Consider the following 22601-nt stretch of genomic DNA (forward strand, 5'->3'; position numbering starts at 1 on the left):
CATTGACCCTAATTTAAAATAATGAACCCCAACTAAAAGCTCACTCGATTATTCCTACTGATAAAATCGAGACTTATCCTATTGCAACTTATCGTTAACAATATTTCCATCTCCGTTGGTAAATCTCTGACATCCGTTCGGCCTTATCACGGCGGAGAAATCTCTCATTCATCCCAATCCCGACAGACACATACGTATTTCAATCCTTCATGCAAAAAAAAAAAACTAACCCGTGCTCGGTCACCCTCCGGTCACAGAAAGCTGCTCGCCGCCGCCGCGTCGGTTTATCGTCACGCACTGTGTACACAACAATCTGTGAGTCCATCAGCAGCCGTTGCGTCCCGGGACAGGTGTGGGAAACAAAAATGACTACATTAACACAAAAACTCATATTAACGTAGATTTATGATCAAGATCATGCAGCTCAGTAGCAGCCACGCACAGACCTGGCAGCAGCCGGGCTCTAGAAATCACGTTCAATTTGCAAGAATGTTAAGTCTTTTAATGATTGTGATTTCGCTTAAGCCGGTGCCCGCGATCAGCACGACGCGATAGATGGAATTAAAAACAAGCACCGAAGGCAGAAAAAAAACGCACTACAGTCCGGTTTTCGATATCGGAGAGGCTATGTGCCATGGGACTTACCGATCGAGAAACGGCGTCGAGCTGGAATCCGAACTAGACACGTAGCTGTGATATCCCTCCGACTGGGCGTACGAAGATTGTTTCTGATGGTGGTACATGGTTTGCTCGTAGTACGATCGGCTGTACTCTTCCAGGCCAGCCTGGGTCAGGTTGCTGTTGTTTTGCAGGCCCATTCCGGGCAGACCCGGTATGTTATGGCCACCGCCAACACCACCACCACCAGGAGGTCCCGCAGGTTGCAGCCCGAGGCTACCGTTCGTGTGTTGATGTAATGTGCTGCCACCTGTGCTAGGAGACGGACTGATGGTGCCCAGCTGCTCATCCTGGAAAATAAAATGAAAAGAAGAGAGGAGCAATATTAATTATGGCAAACATTTCCCTCCCGGCGAAATCATTACGATGAAATGATTCCCTTTTTTTTTGGTTTCTTGAACCGTTCATACCCAAGATTGATGGAAAGGTGTAATTGAAAAATTTATTTCTTAGCCACTTACGGGAGTTGCCGTCATTCAATCAACAACGGTTGTAGTTCCGAGCCGAGAGATTGGTTGAGAAATTCTACCGAGTTTACTGATTGAAAATGAAACCGTGTATGACCCGGGTTATTAAGAATCGAATGAATAAAGCATTTCATCAGGCAGGCTTGAGTAACTGATAGGTGTCGTGCAATATTGACTAGTTTAACAAGCTGCAAGCAGTGTAATAAGATGGTAACGTATAAGTTTCTCTGCATGGCCATGCATCCCAGGTATATACAAGTTCTTGCATCGCAAAGCTTGCGTGACTATCATAATTGCAGCACGCTCATAAGTGGCGAAATTGGAAAGCAAGTTCACTGATGATTCCCACGTCCGTCATTGAGGTTGAGACATCAGTAAATCTGACGTGCGTCGTCGGTTGTCCGCGACGGATGGGGCGATTTTCCACTGTTGCTAAATTACAATAATGCTCAAACTTCCATGTTACATAAATTACCTTTCAAATCTGCGATCTTGCGGTAGCCGGTGGCCCCCTAGCAGAGGTCATACGAAACACCACAAATGCCCACGCGAGTTTCATCCAGCGACTCCGCCCAGAATAACAAATGTGACCAACAACTTCAGATCCTAGAATCTTCCTCGTTAGCAAGCCAGATTCTGACCGAAAACCACTCTGTCAGCGAACGAATCGATCGATAACCGCGTCGCCACACCATCGTCGCGTCGATGGAAATTCCCGCTCATGGTAGTAACAAAAATTAAAATTGCTAATCGGAACACGGCTGAGCCGTGCGCTGTCATCCGTCCTGACCGCGAAGTCTAGAGAAATTAATTAGTACAGAAAGAAAACAGCATCCAAACACGCAAAGTCGACCGTTTCGACTTCGTACGTTACAATAGCCTGATCCGGGTCTGCGTCGTGTCGCATTCGACAGGACCTTTCGTGATCCCCTAGCGCTCTCAAAAAAAAAAAAAATATCACCAGCAGGAGCAGTTCGCCGTTGAACAAGATCCGCCTCTGCAAACCTGGCAAAACGCAAACTGGCAGCCTACAAGGTTCGGTACAAATTTCGCCCCGTCTTCTGCTGGCCACTGCTGGCTGCCGATAGTGCCCACGGGTGCAACCCGGAGACACACGAATTTATGAAAACAGTTAACAGACAGTAATTTATGGCTATTGTTCCCGAGCGAGCCTTGACTGGCGTCTGCCCAGTGTAAACCGACCCGGTAACGTGCTGCTATGTTGTGGAACCACACCGCAAGATCCTGGATGGAAGAAGAAACGCTGCGTCGCTCCTGGCCTTACACTGTCGTCCTGAAGTGAGACCACTTTCTACACGAGTTTGGTTGACATCAGTTTGAAAACCGGCTACCAAACTCGAAATTAGAGTTATCAATGCATTCGTCTTGATTATGATTATTCTGATACAAATATTTTGTCTAAAACAAGGATTATTATTTTACAACAAAAATAATCAAATAGTCGAAACATGAAAACTAATCCAATATACATAAATTGTTGTTAGACGCAAACACAGTTTGAAGAGATCAGAATGAAAAAAAAAATCCGTAATAAATATAAACATCAACTGACCAAAATCGATTAAACATTTTTAACATTTTTGACATTAACTATCAATATGTTTGAATTTCAAACCTAATCAGAACTGAAGTCTAACAGTGCCTCTTGATTTCCAATGATCAACGGTGTGCACTTAAAGAAGCCTGCTGGTTGGCGTGTTCTGCTCTCAACACAATTCTGCCAGTTGAATGACACCCGTAGAACTGACGCAGTTTCGTGACTGCACAGACTTAAGCCGACCTTTTGGTGAAAAAAAAAAAACAAACAAGATAAAACCACAAAGAGTCTGCACGCTCTCTTACGTACAATGCATTGCGATACAATTCCCGATGGGCTCGGGGCTATGTAAGTTCGCTATTATCGCGGGTGCACCCGCAATAAAAAATCCTTGGAAATGGTTATGACCCGAAGTATCCCTCGCCTGCGGCGAAACCTAGTAAGTTCCGTAGTGATAAATTGCAAAACCGCTATATAACAGGATGCGATCTCAGATAGATCCAAGGTCTGATCCGTTTCGAAATTGATGTTCGTTCTCATTGTTAGGGCAACAATTCTTGCATGGTTCCAAAGGGTGGTGATTAAGCAAGTAGAGCGGCTCCGAGCGCTTTGCCTTAACCTTTCAACAGACTCGAACTGTGCACTGTGCAACGTCAGATCACGGTAATCAAGAAAGGCTGCTCAGCTAAACGCCAGTTTGATTGTTTACTTAGTGCTCGCACTGTTGGGCGCTTTGTGTTTACGATGCTGCGTGTTAAAACTCCTACCGGAAAGCACACACATTTCGCGATGACAACGAGGATTCTTGCGCCTAAAACAACACCATACCACCCACTAGCTTCCCTAGAGGTTCACATTAACTTGCAGTCAGTTTCGTAATTGCAAACTTTATTACATCCACCCACCTACGGATCTAGACCAGGCAGCTTCAGCTCAGTTGGTCAGTTGATTGTCTCGGCGGGTGGTGCCGTGTTCGTGTCAAGCCCAGTTCTTCTAGCTTTTAAAGGTCGCTCGCTCCCGTTCGATAGGGCAACAAACTGCCAACCCGGTGGGAAGGTGTGCAGACTTGCCATTTTTCAGCTGCAATTCAATGGAAACTGGACACCGGCTAATGGGATTCGTGAAGGATCAATAAATTGAAGCCATAATGTACGCGGGCTCAATGAAGAACAAAATAAAAGACATTTCCTAACTGGTTGCCCAGGGATCGATACCATCAATCGTAAATTTCTTCAAACGGACTTTAGTAGATGTCTCCGAAAGATTCACTTTGTGATAATTTTGCTTGAGTGGAAGCGGTGACCGTGTGTTTCCATTTTCTGACTATCAAGATTTGACTTTGACTGGGCCATTGATGGAAGAACTTCAAACTTATTTGTATCCATTGGTTTTGCACAGGAGAGCAATAAAAAAACACGCGTAGAGATTACAAACGCGCCCAAGTCCTAATTAGGAACCGCGCTATGGCGCAGCATCAGCCTTGATCTTTGTTGAAATGTTTATTTATTTGTTTATTTATTTGTTCATCGTCTTCGATCATATCGTACAGACTGGTTTGTCTTATGCTATATTTTTAATTCTATTTTCAAAACTATTTTTGGTTAAGTTAAAGTCAAATAAATCACTGACGTCATTGAATCCTCTTAGGCAGGAGCTGAGCGGATTGTTATAACCATAGCTTGTCCTGTGCCCGGGTATGGAGATCATTGTCCAGTATCGCAACCGGCGCTGAGGAACATTTATTTGAATTAGCAAGAGAAGGTCTGAGCAGTCAATATTGTTCGTTAGGGCGTCGAAAACAAACAATCGTTGAAGATTTATTCGTCTTGTTGACAGCAATTCCAGGTCAATCAAACGACATCGTTGCGAGTAGTCGGGCAGATGTACAGGGTCATTCCACGGTAGGTGACGAAGAGCAAAACGTAAAAAAACATTTTTGAACTCGCTCAATGCGAATAACTTGAGAGGTATGGTACGTGGCCCATATGGGAGCAGCGTACTCCAGAACACTGCGTACTAAAGCACAGTATAGTGCCTTAAGCGCGTACACGTCAGTAAACTGTGAAGCATTGCGGCGAATGAATCCGAGGATCGAAAAAGCTTTAGCGGTAATGGCGGAGATGTGTTGGTTGAAGCGGAGCTTAGAATCGATAATGACGCCCATGTCACGGATAGACTGCACACGGTCCAGTGGAGTTGTGTCGATGTTGTACTGATGACTAATCAAATTATGACAGCGACTGAAAGTGATCACCTTGCATTTGTTGATGTTCACACGCATCCCGTTCTCTTTGCATCAACGTGAAAGTATATCGATGTCTTTTTGCAAGCAAATACAATCCAACATGGACTTAATTATTCGGAAAATTTTCAGGTCATCGGCGAAAAGCAGCTTTGCAGAAGAAATTCGTTGACACAAGTCGTTAATGAAAAGCACGAAAATCAGCGGTCCCAGTACACTACCCTGTGGAACTCCAGACGGGATGTCGAACTTTCTAGAGCGTGTAGAGTTCACCTGGACGAATGCGCTTCTACCGGTCAAGTACGACAATAACCGGTCGGATATTTAATCGGGGAAGCCCATATGCCTCAGCTGCTCAATTGCGAAGGTGTGCGGAACGGTATCGAATGCTTTTGAGAAGTCGATGTATACCGAGTCCACTTGGTTTCGGCATTCAATTTCCCGAAATAATACGCTGGTGTAACATAGCAAGTTAGTTGTTGTAGAGCGACGCGGGACGATGTTCCGAGGCCAAACCAAGCGCCAGATTCTTGACAAGCGATAATCGTTTTTATGCATCACTAACGTTGCTAAAATTACCTCACCGTAAATTCAAAGCAGAACTTCAACAAAAAGATTCACTTGATTGAATTCTGAAAATACCACTGGTCAACACAAATTTTGACCTAGAGCTCAAATTGGAGAAATATGAAAGATTACAGCTTCTCAACCATTCCTGGTTCAAAAATACTCATATTTAGCAGTATTTAAAAGTATCTTTAAACTTCCATAAATCGACCTGAGACACCATTTTTAATTTTTTAGTTTTACCACATTATTTCCAGCATTATTTGATTGTGTTGGGTTAAAGTTATTGTTATTGATCATTGTCATATGTAACGATGTGAGTAATGTACCAAACAGCCTTATGCAGTTTTCGTCAACGGTCGTGGCTTTGCACACAAGCCTTCTGTTATTTACTAAAGGAAGTGCCGCGGTACCTACCACTGGCGTTGACACCACAACTACCGCTACTGGTACTGCTGTAGCTACTGCTGGTTCCAGACCGACAATATTAACTTTTGTGTATGAGTATTCAATTTGTCCTCAAAAGAACAATTTGTAGTTCAATTTAATATCGGATGTGATTAATCGCATCTCTATGCATTCCCCGATAATGTGAAAAACTCACTCTTCTGATAACACAGTGCAAAGCTGTTTGCACGCTGGAAACTTGACGGCCGACAAGCTGCCAGCATCTCAAAAACGGTTTGTGTTGTTTAAATTCGGCAAAGCTTTTCACTGCAGAAAGTTACTGCACCTAGCACTGACGTTGTTGCCACTACCGCAGCTGTTATCGGCTGCCACTACTCCTGCTATCCGCTGCCACTGCTGGTCTGTATTTATCTAAAGTAAGGTCTAGTCTTCATCCAGAACGAATTGGCTAATATATAGGCCAAATAGTATCTTCCCGGTGTACTAGGTCTATAATTCTGTCGATCGTGCTAGGAAAGGCAATCATTCAACGACAAATCAGATCAATCGATATATGTTTTTTAACAAAAAATTAACCTTTTTCAATAGTACATTTGGGTGTTGCGTATTACACTAATAACGCGACGCGTGACGAGACACGGCACTCATTTACAAAAACATAAAAATAACCTTAACGTCGACCGGTCTCGGCTGCCCGCCACCGCACAAAGACAGATTTTTAATAGAGTAATTACCACTGCACCAGCTGGTCCTGCCACTACTGCCGTCACACAAAGGCCATTTTTTGAAAGATTAGATACCACTGCGCCTACTGCAGCTGACGCTGCTCCTACTTCTGATAAGTAAGGACTGCCCTAATCGCTATCTAGAACTAAAATAACTAGTTCAGGCAAAAGCAGGCTTTTATTTAGGTCAAATAGTATCTTCTCGGTTTACTACGTATATGATTCTGACGTCCGTGGTAGGGGTCCAATCCAATCAGGGGTCGAGTTCTCCGTTTCAACAAGGCTTGACAATTTTTAATAGTATTAGAGTTTGCAACATCAAACAACATTTTCTTCTTAAAAAGGGACAAATTTCGTCTTCTTTCTGTTGATAGACTTCACACTGTTGTCTGTTTCACACTGTTGTCTGATTTTTATATATCAGCTGAAAGAGTGCAATTTTTTGAGCAAAACGTGATTTTTGAAAAAATGTTTATGGCTATCCTTCGACTTTTAAATGAAGAAAGGAAAGCTGCTCTCGCTCTCAATAAGGGTTGCGTTGTGATAGAAATAGGAGTGCAGGAGAATATCGAAGAGAGAGAATAGGAGAGAACAACGTAAAAGTTGTGATGTGTTTTCTAGCTATCTTTTGCGATACCACTTACCGTGCAACGCGCGTGCCATTTAAAAAACCCGTTGTGTAATTTTGTCAATGGTTAGTTCGAGAACAACATCCGAATTGTTGTTTGTCGCATGACATAAACAGTAGAGTGCCAATGAAAATTGACTTTGCAAATTTCGTTTAGCAGTAGGGCTCGTAAGCTTCGCCTTCTCGAAAAAAGTTCACATTGAAATTCCAGCTTAATCGTGCAGCAGCCTCCTTCCCAGATTCATATAAAGTCACAAAATTCCATTTTCACAGACAAACAGACAATCAAAGCGGCCTTCTGCTGTGTAGCCTTAATAATATATTTTCTATTTATTCCTTCGCCGCAATAAACTGCTTATACTAGACACCTTGTTTCCCATGAGAGAAACAACGATGGCCGCATAGTTGCGAAATAAGTAGGCGCCAAAAATAAAGTATAATTAAAAGGTACAAAAACAGGAACAAAAACCAGAAAAGAAAAATGTTTCTCTACGGGGTTTGAGAAGGTTAGGTTTAAATAAAATTAGTTTAATAAAAAACATTTAGTAACAGCCTTGAATCCACGATTGAGCGGTTTTTTTCTCCACACGTACAGAGACTTTTGTATTACAAGTCTCTGGCAAAGGTATTGGAGCAGTTTCATGTTTGCATTTAGGAAGTGAAAAATGTTTTCTTTCTAATTTCTGGTTCAAAAAGCAATGCAGAGAAGTGAAATTTGATAGATTTGGAAAATATCGATGACGGAAGTTTCGTTTACTGTTAACTGTTACCTGGAACTTCTTGGTTTGGTGTCGAATAAATACGGGGCTACTAATCAAAGTGTTTTTTTTTTGCAATGCTGATCGAGTGCATAAAATTCTCCGATATTGAAAGATTTCAATTTAGGGAAGCTGTTTAAATTGTTCTGATGAAGAATGAATGTTTTGAATATGGCAATAAAAAAAATGTTTTACTTTTGTGCATAGGTTGTATTAGTTCAGATTTATTTATGTGTGTGTATGTGAATGATTGAATCCAATGCGAGTGGGTTTGAAACGATACAAAAGTGCAAAAACAAATTGAGCATTTGCTGGATACGACAATAATTCGATAAATAAGTAGTCTTCAAAAGAATAAAGTAGGTAAGCAAAATAACTAGATTTTTCAAGTGTTCATGTTATAACTAGTTTGTATTCAAAGATTCGGTTCCAATAGAGACTGTTTATAACTACCGGACTTTAAGTTTTAAGGTTATGTATAAAATATGAGAAGCGAGTGAAGGCGCTATATCCTCCCAGGAGATTTGTCAACAAAGGAGTGTACGTTCTTAGCTTTGTCACTCCCAACGAATTAGAGGGTACGGACCCCACAATTCACCCTGACCCCACAATTCGCCTACCCACTAATCAACTAATTGCTTACGGGGTTTATTGTTGAATTATGCCAAATAATAATTTAGTTTCAATCTCAGCTATATTTTTTAAGTTAAACACGGTTCTAAGAGTCGACACTATATTGCGAACAATAAAAAGTAGATAGACTATTATATACTAGACTAGACAAGTCTTTGGCAAAAGTATTGAAGATTTCAACAGGCTTTGTATTCGGAGTTCCGGGAGTCGTATTTTAAAGCCGTCAAAGTTGTAACCCTTTTTTGACCGACGAAAAAAAGCGTGAAATCTCCAATAATAATTTTTGTATGCCAAATGTCTTAGAAATGCATGAATTGACGAGATCTGGTGTTGCCTTCATTTTGTGGCAAAGGATTTTTCAATTTTTGCAACACTTCGAAATCGTAGACCAATTAAAAAGTTGTTCGGATTTTTTTCCTCATACGTTAGGCTAAGGAAAATCTATCCTCATCTGGATAGGAATCATACCCGCAATCTCCGAAATCGACTTTCTAGGACTTAAACATTTATGATATGAGAGAGAATCCAAGCTCAAAAATTTCTCAGAGAGACGACTGATTTTTATATAACACAAGATCTCGACGTTTCGGGCATTTCTAGGCATTTGGCATCAAACAAACTTGATATCGAACATTCTGTGATTTTAAACATCAGATGATGAATTTTGATAATGTTTATACCTTATGTGTTTCTTCTAGGTCTTAATTAATGTCGTTTTCGTTTTTGCGGTGTAGCTACCCCGCGAACTACACTTTGTCCTATCACTGTTTTTTTTACATTTTACGGACTATCCCGGACTACCCTTTTTCTGTCCCGGACAGTCCGCGCAAGAAACAGAGTGCAGTTTTTAAAGCACCAACACATTCACACGTATGTGTCAAAATCAAAAAAAAAAATGTGTCAAAATCGGTTTGCTTTCATTATCGTTCTTCGCGTGTCAAACATCAGGTTGTATTTTATTTATTTTATTTTGTTATTTTGTAATTTTTCAGTAAATTGGCAAATTTTTCGTACAGTAGCACAAACGCGATAAAAGACAATGGCGATAATGACCAAAACAAAAGTGACAGCTACCTCTGGTATTACGCACACCATTGCAACTGCTCGGAAAGCTGCAAAGCGTAGTCCGGGACGGGATAGTCCTGCCGTAAAAACGAGTTCGACATAAAAAAGCGACTTCCTTCAAAAGCACGTTATTGTTTACATAGCAACAGCCTTGACAACGACGCTGCTTTAGCTTGTATTTGATGGTGACGGTGTTGTTCTAGCAATACAGGGTGAAGAAAGTTGAAAATTGTTTTTCCAACATTTTTTAACCTTTTCGATTTACCTAATTTGTAATCGATTTCATTTTTATTTAGTGGCTGTTCTCTTATAAGTAATATGAATACTCATGTTATTTTATGATAAGCTCTTAAAGCCTCATTTTTTTTTCAAAGCCATATTCTATGCGATTCAATTCGATCTAACTAGACTGAATGAAACTGACCAGCAATTGGAGCTATATCAAGAGAACATTCCGCTAATTGATCTCGATCTTTTCGTTCAACGGTTAAAGGGAATCAAAACGAAGATACACTTTGAAAGCACGGAATCTTTATTGATTTAACACCCTAACAGAACATCTAACGGATTCTCCACTCTATAGCAATCTGAACCCAGCCGGACGAGTGCAAAGTGCGGCCCAATTCTGTGTGTGTTCACGGGCAAGTTGATAGCAAAACCGTCCGCACCGGAGCCAAATTATAGGTGACTAGGCAAACGCGAAATTGGCGGGTTTTCGCAGTGCCGTCCGTCGAATTGCAGAGCTGCACCGTTTCCCGGGGCAGAAGCAGCATCTGGCAGCGATCGATTGAATTCCACGCTGGAACACAGTTACTCTCAATTGAAGGGTACTTCAGAAATATGCGCCCCGTATGACGTCAAATGTTTCACAGTTAAGCGTTCAGCGAGGTAAACGATTTGAATGCCATTTCAGCGTATAAATACAATTAATAAAAGAGAAAAACTCGAAACCCCACTGATCTTGTGATAGATCACCAATTAAGCCGAAACTCTAATTCCTATTCACTCGTTCACTCATTCGCTCGATCGCTTACATGGCGTGACTTACGATTATTACCGAATCGAATCGCTTTGCGTGCCACCGCTCTTTGACAAACCGTAGTTGTTTTCACAAACAAATGGAATTTCTTCACGCGTTGGTCACCGCCTGGTCCACCAGCTGCAACTTGATGCAACCAATCGAAAAACCATCAACCGCCACCACCTCTCGATTCGACTCAACTCGACTCGCCTCTGACCGGTTGGTTCAATTCAATAAACAAATGCACGCAAATGTGTGTTTAATTCATGTGCCACCACCGACAGCAGCCAGAGAGGAGGGTTTCGAATCAATTTGCCGGCTGATTAGGATCAGATGCAGTCGCACCGCATATACAACACACTTTGACCGACCGACCGACTGACTGACTGACTCTGCGACTGTGACTGTGTGTGATTGCATCTGGTCTAGTTTGGCTTGAGTTTTTCTGCGAATGGACTCTGAACTGACCGTTTGAATCTAAACACGAAAAAGCGATCCTAATCGACCGTTACTGTTGCCACAATTCCATAACACAGCGGGAAAAATCATTGAATTGGATTTACCATACCATGCATGGCTTTACTCCTTTCATGTAAACAAATCAAATTGCATCACACACGCCTCGAGTCTGTCTCGGATTTAGGACAAAGTTTTGATTGAGCACAGTAAGGGCTTTGATTTACCGCAGCCACAGGTGAACCAAAACATTCAGGTGCTCTCGTTGGCACCCGCGCTGTGTGTGGCGACAATGCGTTTTCAGCGAAGAACCGAAATGTCAATGCGAATCAATAATGAAATTAGTATCCGCCACAAATCGAAAACCGTGAGACCATGTAATTCGTGTCGATCAGGATTGATTTTTTTCTACCTTTTTATTCGTTTTCACAATGCTCGGGGCAGCTCGGGAGAGCTGCTTCACCGATAAACTTATAAACGTCTACTTCGCAATCAGCGATCTCAATCTCTTCCGCGAGGCACTCGGCAGCACTTTCAACTAACGGTGCTACCGGGCCTTGGCGGAGCAAAAACTAACGAGATAAAGAAGAAAACTGCAACTGCGCTGACCTTGAAACATTAACGAGCATTTCCACTGTGCTTTCTCGTTCTGCGATTACCAACCACCCACCCAACCATCAGCGGCTCCCACTTTCTCTGCGCTAAATCGCGTTCCGTGCGCTCTGCGTGGCTCAAACAGCCAGCGTCTAGCGGAGATGGTAGCAGCAACAACAACAACAAGAGTGAGGACCATGCATGGGAAAACCCAAAAATGGTCACCGATAGAATGGAATCACTTTATTATCTCTTAATTGCATCGCGTGTTATCCGTGCGAGCCGGGGCCTGCTCGCACCAAAGTGTTCACCACAGTCTGTGTATGTGTTTTTTTCTCTCTCTCTCTCATACATTTTCCCTTGATTGCTGCTTAGCTAGCTAGCGTCTGGAAGTGTACAGAACTAGATCTATCAGACAAGCTGATGGACTGCTACAGTTATGTTTTGATAATGATACCTTCTCGATCGGGGGGAAGAAACCAGCCAGCCAGCCGGCCTCCCAATAAAACAACGGTGATGCTCCTTGCGAAGGTTGGTGCAACAACCCATGTGGGAAACATTGACAGCCGGGGCCGGTGATAGGAGATTGATGCACGGAGGAGGCAGTTTAAGTATTATTCTGCGGATGAAACTTTATAAACTATTGGTTACCAGACAAGTCTTGTGCTGGGGCTCTCTATGTTTCCGCTCTGTGGTGGAATCTCATCCCGGCACTTTGCAACTTTATTCAACAACCATTCGAGACTTCGACTGTTTGCGAAAAAATGTTAGTGCTTTCAGATTCTTCGTTTTCCTTTGGAATTGTTATTTTAATTCAAATGCATGTTTTTAGTCAGAGAGAGAGAGAGAGTCTCCAAATGTCTCACTGGTCAACATTTTTCTACATTCTTATTTTTAACTTGACTACTAATTGAATTTTTCAATTTGTTCATAATTTTCAATTTACCTTTTATTAATTTTCAATTGTTTTTTTTTTTTAACTTAGTGTGAACTACCATACTGACTGAATTTCGACCAATATTTTCTATACCAAGCTATAAATTGACGAAACTCGCTACTAGGGCAAGCTTTGTTTTTATTAATGAGCTCTGTGAATAAGTTTATGTTTCAGTCATTTCTTGCAGATTCAGTGCAGACTCTCGAGTTTTATGCAACAATCGATTAGAAATTCTTCTACGCTATCCCTATCGGTCAAGAACACACAAAGTTGATTTTATTTCTGAAAGTCAGAAAATATGTGCCTCCTAAAAATAAATCTCAAAAAAAAGTAGAAGGTTATATCTGACACACAACCGCATTATTGACGTAGGACTACTCCGAGTAATCGTTCATTGACACACAACACAGTGTGCAAGAGGAAAGAAAACTAGAATTACCACATCTTTGATTTTTACATGCTCAAATCATTGATTTTAATTTCTTCACAGCTCTATTTTCATTAGGTTTCATTGCAACGACATATCCAGCACAAAGCTTCTCCCTACCCTCACCCAGCGAATGACAATACTGGCTCGTTCTTGTCTTGTTAAAAAAATATAACTCTCCATTGAAAACGGTGGTGGCTCTGAAAAGGGCCGTTTAAATTTATGATGTGGCTCTGAAAAGGGCCATTTGAGTGTTACATGTAGCTGAAAGAAGGGGGTCCAGTAGGGTCGTTTTTGGTTATTTTCTTCCTCCAAACCGATGATTATAGTTATGCACTACGAATAGAAAAGAGAATTGGTTTCTTAAAATATAAAATATATATATCGAGCCCAGTGAATGGACAGTGAATAATAACAGGTTCGTTTTGCTTCAGAAACGGTGCGCCAGCTTGTTTCAACCGGCAGCAATACTGTTGTAATGTAAGATCAAAATCGAATTTCATGGCTATTAGTGTTTTAAAATCGTTTCTGGGGGTGGCAAGCCGTCATAAATCAAAACTTAAATTGAATTCATTTGTCCCGCCGCAGATTGCTTGAGATAATTTCTCATTGCGTGTGATTGCGGGAACATATGCAGCTAAGGAAATGAAAGAAAAATTAAACCGGGCGGAGCTTATCAGTTGCCAGTGTGCGAGTATAAAAGGAAAAGAACCGTCCGCGCGTTCAGTCATTTCGCATTTTGAGCTAGACCTGTGCGCGTCGCGGTCGCAGCATTTCTGTTTGGAGCTAGTGGAACGCTGGATGTTCCTGTTCGGATTAGACAACGAACTCTAATCATTTGACTGATTCTAGCGCTAACACTGGAGACGGAGAAAAATAGTTGTGATGAAAGTGATGGGCTGTCGAAAGGCTACTCTGCCGTTCCAATCATAGTAGTCCCATGTTCTACACAAAACTTATGCACGCTGGGACAACTATGCTTGGAAGGGCAGTACTTGTAGTAAACAAATTTGCTGCAGCGAAGGAATCTGCCGAAGCCCAGCACACAACTTTATCAAGCAGTTCAGAAACAGTCTTTTTCAAGACTTTTGAAAAATGTATAAGAATAGTTAATTCAATTTCATCCAACCAAGGATATTCATACTTTTTCGAAGCAGTATTTTAAATGGAATAGTTGTTGAAAATGTCCGAAAGCGTTACAAAAAATCAATCACGACGTGGCATTTCAAGAATCAATTTTACGTTTACATGCGCCATGGTTTGTGTCTACTCATGAAGTCTGTGCCAGGCATGCGCGCACGTGATTGGTTCATTGTAGGGGAAATTCGATCTTGAAAGTTTTCACTAATTTTCACTGTTGAACAATTAAGTAATAATGATCACTGAAGTATCACAAAAATGTCCATATTTTATCAATCCAACGACATATTGATCATTGTAATCCATCATGTGGTTACACAAGTATTACCGTTTGAAATCTTTCATTCCGGCGTTACACCTTGGTTTTTAGTTTTCTCAGAATGTATCTCAATATAGTGCGGTTAGACGTAGTCCTACGTCAAAAAATAAAAAAATTAAATCTTAGAAATAATCGCATACCAGTCTCAGTAAATGTTTTCCTGAAAAGAACCTTTTTTTCTCCAATGCACATAACAAATTTAGGTTTTGTTGTCTAAGCTTCTTATAGGTAAAAAATCATCAGTTAATTAATGAATAAAACGTTGTTTCAAAGAAAAGAGCAAATAAGAAAGAATTTCAAAGAAAGTGATTGGAATTTCCACGAAAATGAAAACCTTCAAGCAGTGTTTTCTCAACTCGATGATTTTTCAGATGGGACTGATATGCGTTTACAGGCAGTTAAGTTCTTGTAATAAAAACAATCAATTGATTGTGATCAGGGATGTCATGTAGAAAACCTCATGTAGTTTTCGACGAGTTTTCTACGTAGAATACCTCTAGTAGAATACCCAACCAAAAACAAATATTCTATGAGTATTCTACGAAAACCTACAAAGAAATTTTTGGGTTGGATAACATGAAGAATAAACGAAATTTAAGTTTAAAAATATTATTTATTTTTAATTGTGATGATTATTTTATGTGAATTGAGAACGAATTTGACATTTAAAATCGTTGCTTTTTATCTCCATCGATCGAATTTGTTTTTGATGTGTTTAATAAGTTTTCGGATTAGAAATTCCTTCCGTTTGCAAAATATTCTAGGGCTTTTTTAGCCAGTACAATCAACAAACCCAAATTTTTTCTTCGAAACTTTATATAAATTTGTAAATTTAATTAAGTAGCAATTCAGAACCCAAATAATTAGTAATTACTTAACCCAAAACTGAGTAATACTGTACCCAAAAAGTGAGTAACAATCACTCAGTTTTTCAAACGAATTGTTTCTCAATTAGTCGTATTTACGGAGTTACTTAGTTTAGGAGTTGTTCCACTTTTTACGAAAATGCCTCAAATCTTACTCATTTTAGAGTTATTTTTCCCGAGGGTACATCATGGTGCGTATATCATGCGATTTTGCTTTCTTTAGCATTTTTGGATGACAACAAATGTGTTGTTGAACCGTGAATTGAAATTATTGAGTGAAAATTTTGTTTGCTTTTTTGTTTTGCTTTTACAGTGTTATACAAATCCCGTAGGAGCGAAGATCGTTCCGCTTTTTTAATTCCAATCAAAATTGTCCCATTGACCCATGAACTGAATGCTGTGTTCTGTGTTCGCTCGTCGGAGAGGGTAAGCAAAGTTATAAGCAACCCCCGGCTAAGTACCAAGGAGCAGTAAGAAAACACTACCGGAAACACCGGAGATCGTTGCGGCAGGAGCTGTCGGATACCACCATACCGACAATGAACAGCAACGTCACCGCAGCTATCTCCACCACAGACAGCAAGAGGAAAAGACTGAAAAAGGAAATAAGCGCGGTAAGTGTTAAATTTTGTTTGCTTCGTACTAGGCACTCTAACAAAAATCCGAATATCCGCTAGAGGTACTTTGCCGCCCTGTAAGAGTTTCGCCGGGCAAATTCAAATTGAAGTATGTATAGGATGACCTCCTGTTAGACCAAAGAGACTTTTCTAAAGACAGGTAATCGATTGGATAGAGTATTATAGCTCTGATCTTAGTATTACATGCAATAAATACACAGCAAGTGGATTTTAACATGAAATCTATGGTTGCAATCAAAATAAAATATCACAGAAATGCAAAAAAATGTTGGTCGGATTTCAATTGACTTTCGGTGAGCTGTTATTAATTATTTGAACAATTTGCTACGTTTCGGTCTACTTAATCTTTCGACCATCCCCAAAAGGAACACTAGCGAAAAAATAAATTCGTTTTCTGAAGATGGTCGAAAGATTAAGTAGACCGAAACGTAACAAATTGTTGAAATAATTAATAAAAGCTCACCGAAAGTTAATTAAAATCCGACCAATCAAATCACACGGTGATCAAAGCCAGCAAAGATTTTCAAAATTTTAGAAAATTTTGATTTTTAGTTTATATTTCAAACAATTTAAAAAAAGGTCATGGCTTGCTAATATTTGTTGTTCAATGAGATAAATAATTCACATAATTGTGTTTTTATATTCAATTGTTTTGAGTGATCTCACAAGATTATCACAAGAAAACGTGAAGTTCAGACACATTTTGCAAAAACTTATAGACCTTACAGACTTGAAGAGATAGAATTTTGGTGTGTTCAATACACAAGTTCATAAAATTTTATGAACTACAACTTTGTGAAACACTGCAAAGCTTTTGCATGTAAGAGAGAAAGGTTGAAATCTCTTTTCCATCTTTTCGACCAAACCACAAACTAATTCACACATCCAAATTGAAGTAACGGCTGTAGCAAGAAACTTTGTAGAAGATCGGAAACCGATAGATTAAACGACAACTTAAAGCCTAAAGCCTAATGAGTCGTTCCTCTGTTCTTTTTAAGACTCTGGAAAAAAAATCGATGACTTTATCACTCTGTTTATTTTTCTTGATATTGAAGGAGCATTCGATAATGCATCCTATAGCTCAATGCGTTCCACAATGGAAGCAAAAGGCCTGGATAACTTGGATTATTGAATGGATAATGGCAATGCAAGAAGATCGAGAAATCTCTGCTGATATTGGAGGTTAGTTACCTACACCTCGTGCTGTATCAAGAAGTGGTCACCATGTTTCTCGGTTTTGGACTGTGTTTCGCCAGATCCCCAGGCGTCTCATCACCCGCAAGTCACCTTCGATTCGGTAGAGCCATCGTGCACGCTGCGCCCCTCTATTTCTGGTGCCGGCAGGGTTTGCTGAAAAAAAGTGATTTCACAGGGTTGTCTCCGGCATCCTTAAGACGTGACCGAGCCACCGCAACCTATTGATTTTCGCCAGGTGTGCAATGGGGTGCATGCGCCGTCGCCAATCTCCGTCGTTCGTCTGTACTCCACTGTAGATAGTCCGCAGCACCTTCCGTTCAAAAACTCCAAGGGCATTAAGGTCCTCCTCGAGAAGCGTCGTTGTCTCGATTCCGTAGAGGACTACCGGTTTCATTAGGGTGTTGTACAGCGTCAACTTCGTGCTACGTCGCACTCGACTTGATCGAAGTGTCTTCCGAAGTGAAAAATAGGCACGATTTCCACCCTGGATGCGTCTCTGGATCTCCTTGCAGGTGTTATTGTCGGCGATCATCAGTGACCCCAAATACACGAACTCGTCGACCACCTCAAGCTCATCGCCGTCTACAGAAAATTGAGTTGGGAGGCTGATGTTGTTCTTCTTTGGACCCACTCGTCCGGTCCCACCTGTTATGATGTCAAAGTCAGTCGCGAAGTTCAGAAGCTTAACAGACTCTTCGGTTCACACCCTCAAGGGCGATGTTAAACAGCAAACAGGAAAGTCCATCACCTAGTCTTAACCCTCTGTGCGATTCAAAGGGGCGCGAGAGTATCCTCGAAACACGTACGTAGCACATCACTTGCCCACTTGGTAGTGGCCCACGAACCTCCTGGTTAAAGATGATAGACGACTGAACAGGATCTGTAAGAGTATTTTGTAGGCGGCATTGATAAGTGAGATACCGCGGTAGTTGGGGCACTCCAGCCTGTCGCCCTTCTCGTAAATGGGGCAGACGACTCCGTCCATCCACTCGTTGGGTAATTTCCTCCTCACAAATTCTGGAAATAACCCATTGCAGTGCTCTAGCCAGCGCCTCTCTCTCTCATGTTTAAAGAGCTCGCTTGGCAGTCCGTCTTCGCCTGCGGCTTTGTTGTTCTTCAGCTTCCCGATATCACAAAGAACTTCGCATTGCATAATTTTCAGGATTCGGAGGAAAAAAGGAGGAATGGATGGAAGGAATTTTATGGCCCACAATGCAAAAACTGCCGTGGCATAACGTTGCCTAAAAAGTTCTCTACCAAATTCGGCTCCGCCGTCTTTCTCCTCTAGCACAACGATTCGCAGGTCAGTACCTTTACACAAGCACGCACTACTATGGATCAAATCTTCAGTCTCTGGCAAACCCTTCAGAAATGTCGGGAGTACCTACAACGTGTCACACATTTCAAATCGATCCAGCTATCAAGGCTACCTTGTATCGAGTGATGTGTTACGTTTGCGTATCGGGAACACGTGTGATCCGAGGAGCAGTCATCGAAACTAGAGGCACGATTAGTCAACTCATAGGCTTCGTTGACGACCTCGATGCTATTACGAGAAACTTTAGATCGGCGGAGGCAATCTACGCCAGACTAAGAGTGGAGGCTAGAAGAGTTGGACTAGAAATTATGGCGTCGAAAACCAAGTATAGTTTTCTAGAGAGGCTCGAAAGAAACCAACATTCGCCTCTCACGAATCGAGGACCGAGGAGAGTGGAGGAAAATTCTTGATACGCCACGAACCCCAGCGGCTCAGACTGCTGAAGTAAATAAGTAAGAAGGGATATAAAAGAGGTGTGAACATCCAATGAACATCAATCCCCCAGATGGTCTCGAGGTATGATGCTGGTCTAACAAGCCAGTCGTCGTAGGTTCGAGTCTCGGCTCGGGAAAGACTGTTAGTGTCAGTAGGATCGTAGCGCTAGCCCCGCAATTGTTCTGTACACTAAACAGTTGGCTGCGAAGTCTGTGTATCAATAAACAGAAGGTCGAGTTCCAAATCGGAATGTAGCACCAGCTTTTTGGAACATCTAATAATATCACGATTTTCGGGAAAAAATTGTTTGGTGTAAATCTTACAATTTTCAGATGAGTTCTGTAATGGGGTATAACTATACTGAAAACAAATTAAAAATATGACAGGTCGTTTTCGTAATATAATAACATTTTGATTTATCAGAGCTTTTTCTTTGTTTCTAATTTTTAATACTTTTTTTTCATTCATTTTTTTTTTAAAGTATGTTTTCCTTCAGAACTGCAACTGCGTCAAAGTTGCCGAAGACATGTTGGTTATCCAGTTCGCGCTCATTGTAGAGTCACTGAAGACGTTTTTTCCGCGTGTTTTCTCGAATAATAAAGCTCGACCCGTTAAATATTCAGTCACACGAAATGGGACATATCTTCGTCAAAAAATCAGTAGAAAAAATCTTGAGATAACAATTTGCAGCGAATTCATTGCTTTTTGAAGAAAAAATATGGGAAAAAATATTCGTCTGAGTTTCATATGAATCCGCACACTTTCCGTTTTATACCGCTCATCATCTTCTGCATAGTGAAACTGTCAACTCGATCCGTCCCACTATCTATGTAAATCAGCTGTTTTTTATCATTCTGCCACTTGTCTTCAACTTGCTCTTGATTATCATCGAATATTTTTCAATTGGATGAAAATCTGGGCAATTTAGTGGGTTGTTTGCTTTTTCGCTGATTCCATTCTCCTTGTACGAATCCATAACTTCCCGGCTGTAGTGGCAGCTGGCTAAGATAGGCCAAAACTTCACCGGACCGTCATGTGATTGGATGAATGGCAAAATCCGCTTCTGAAGGCTCTGTTCCTTGTACACCTAGCCATTCATGGTTTTCTTCCGATGATCAAAACCTTGGTTTTTGCCACAGCTGCAGATCCCCCGCCACACCATCAGCTTCCGAACAAACTTGTCAGCAAACACAAATTTAAACCGCTTGGCGACATCACCCTTGGACTTGGACGGCTTTGTCCCTGAAGTATGTGAAATCCTTTTTATATATTTCTCATCGTCCATTGAAAGGCAACCGTCGAATTTGGTCAAGACTTTCTCATACAGCATCGGAGCGCGGCGTTTTGCAACGAAATTCTGCCTGAGGGTCCTGCTGGGGTGCTCGCTGGAGTGGAACGACCGCAAGCCTTCACGCCGACAAATTCTTCGAACAGCGCTGGACGGAGCCGAGAACTTCTTAGCCAAATCGCGCAAGGTGTTCCTAGGGTTCGTCCGAACTGCAAGCTGCAAACTTTTAATCGTAGCTGCTTGTAAATCGTTCCACTTCTGCGGTTGCTGTGATCAGCGCGATCCAGCATTGGAGTTTCATTGACTTGTTCCAGCACACTGTTTACGGTTGATTTGGGGAATTTGAGGCACTTCGCAATTTTCGCACCGGACCACGTCGGCTTTTAATGGTGAGTTTGCAAAATTTTCTCACGTCTTTCACGTTCCATCGTCGACAACTTCCTCATCACTGCGCTGTCATAGGTTTCTCGTAACCGCCACTGGAGGCACCACAGTAAATAGAAGGCTGCAACCAAATATTAAGGGGATCTAACTTTACTTTTCTACTAGGCATCATTAGTTCCCTACTATTGATTCTCAGGAAATTTTCTATTCATTTTTTTAAATATGCAACTTCCAAAACAGTATGGAATAACAGACAACAGCGATAGAACACCAAAAAAAGTAGAAGGGTGGTATTCAAGACACGACCGCATGACGTTGACTACCGTATTCTTAAAAAAAAAAAAAATATTCCATTGAAGCAAATAGTAGAGGGAATTGCAACGCTTCTTTTACAAAACTTCTGTAACAAAATTTCGAGGCTCCAAAAGGTACCAGTTTCCGATTATTCTCGTCCAGAATTCCAGCCATTTTAGTATTTTGCAGTAGCCATTTACAGTAACTGTTCGCTAACTGGGTGCTGTTTAACTGGGCTGCTTTTTAACTGGGCGTTCGCTAACTGGACTATAGCCCAGTTAAAAAGCAGATGAACGTCAAAAAGCAGCGTTTGGCATGTTGCTGTCAAAACGAGATAGGGGCACATGAATAGTAAATTGAGATTGATTTTTTCAGTTCAATGGATTCTGGTTGTCGTTACACATGCGATCCATTAGATATTCATCTATTTGTTTCCAGGTCAAATAAATGTTTTATGAAAACAACATGTTTCCAGGCAACGGTTAGTGCAAATAAAGCACACGCAAGGCTAACAATTTATATTTTCTCATTATCTGTTCATCAATCAGGATTTTTAGTGTATTTGTTTAAAACATTTTACAATTTTCACTGAGAGTTTTGCCTAGCGCCATTACATCGAAATCTCCCTCGATATTTGACGACATTTGAAATGTCAGCCCAGTTAGCGAGCGACATTCGTTAACTGGGCTAGGCCCTCAGCCCAGTTAGCGAACGAACAGTGTATTACCAACAGCCACCAGCATAATGGGTGAAACCGGCACGAGATGACCGGTACTATTTTGTCTTTCCTTCTTTCAGCTGCTAACACCTAGCGCTGTCGTGAAATTAACATCAACACAAACATGCATTTTTGCAAGGTTTTTTCCGCTAGCAGCAGCATTTTGTAAACAGAAAATTCAACTAACCGCTTCTATTATAAAACTGCGAGGCACCAAAAGGTACCAGTTGCCGATTATTCTCGTTTACTGGTAGTCCGTCCAGAATTCCAGCCATTTTAGTATTTTACAGTAGCTATTTATTACTAACAGCCACCAGCATCACGGGTGAAACCGGCACGAGATGACCGGTACTATTTTGTTTTTCCTCCTTTTAGCTGCTAACACCGAGCGTCCGTATGTATCCGGTACGGTTTAATAATGAAACTGATGGGGTGAAATGTTCGAACGATACGTTTTATACCAAGGCTTCGTCAGATAAATAGAAAGAGGGAGGGGCTACATAGAAGATGGTAGAGACAAATGTTTCTTGTAAGCTGCGCCAGCCGCTGTCATAATATTAACACCAACACAAACATGCATTTTTGCAAGGTTTTTTCTGCTAGCAGCAGCATTTGGTAAAACAGAAAATTCAATTTGCCGCTTCTGTAACAAAATTTCGAGGCACCAAAAGGTGCCAGTTGCCGATTACATTGTTGTTTTCTGGTTAATCTACTAAAAGCCACCAGCATAACGGGTGAAACCGGCACGAGATGACCGGTACTATTTTGTCTTTCCTCCTTTCAGCTGCTAACATCCTGGCGCTGTCGTGAAATTAACATCAACATAAACATGCATTTTTG

The 22601-nt window shown here is 41.2% G+C and overlaps 1 protein-coding gene across 5 annotated transcripts in view; it reads right to left on the reverse strand.

Moving 5' to 3' along the window:
- The window catches only part of LOC129733027 (protein Shroom), a 498971-nt gene that overhangs the window by 335271 nt on the left and 141099 nt on the right, over window positions 1-22601 (reverse strand). For all 5 annotated transcript variants that reach the window (XM_055694568.1, XM_055694569.1, XM_055694572.1 and 2 more), the window contains one exon: window positions 646-968. In XM_055694568.1, coding sequence (XP_055550543.1) covers window positions 646-968 — 323 coding nt within the window. The remainder of the gene's footprint in view (window positions 1-645; window positions 969-22601) is intronic.

This window comes from Wyeomyia smithii, chromosome 3 (genome assembly GCF_029784165.1).
Source record: "Wyeomyia smithii strain HCP4-BCI-WySm-NY-G18 chromosome 3, ASM2978416v1, whole genome shotgun sequence".
In the NCBI taxonomy this organism is placed as follows: Eukaryota; Metazoa; Arthropoda; class Insecta; order Diptera; family Culicidae; genus Wyeomyia; species Wyeomyia smithii.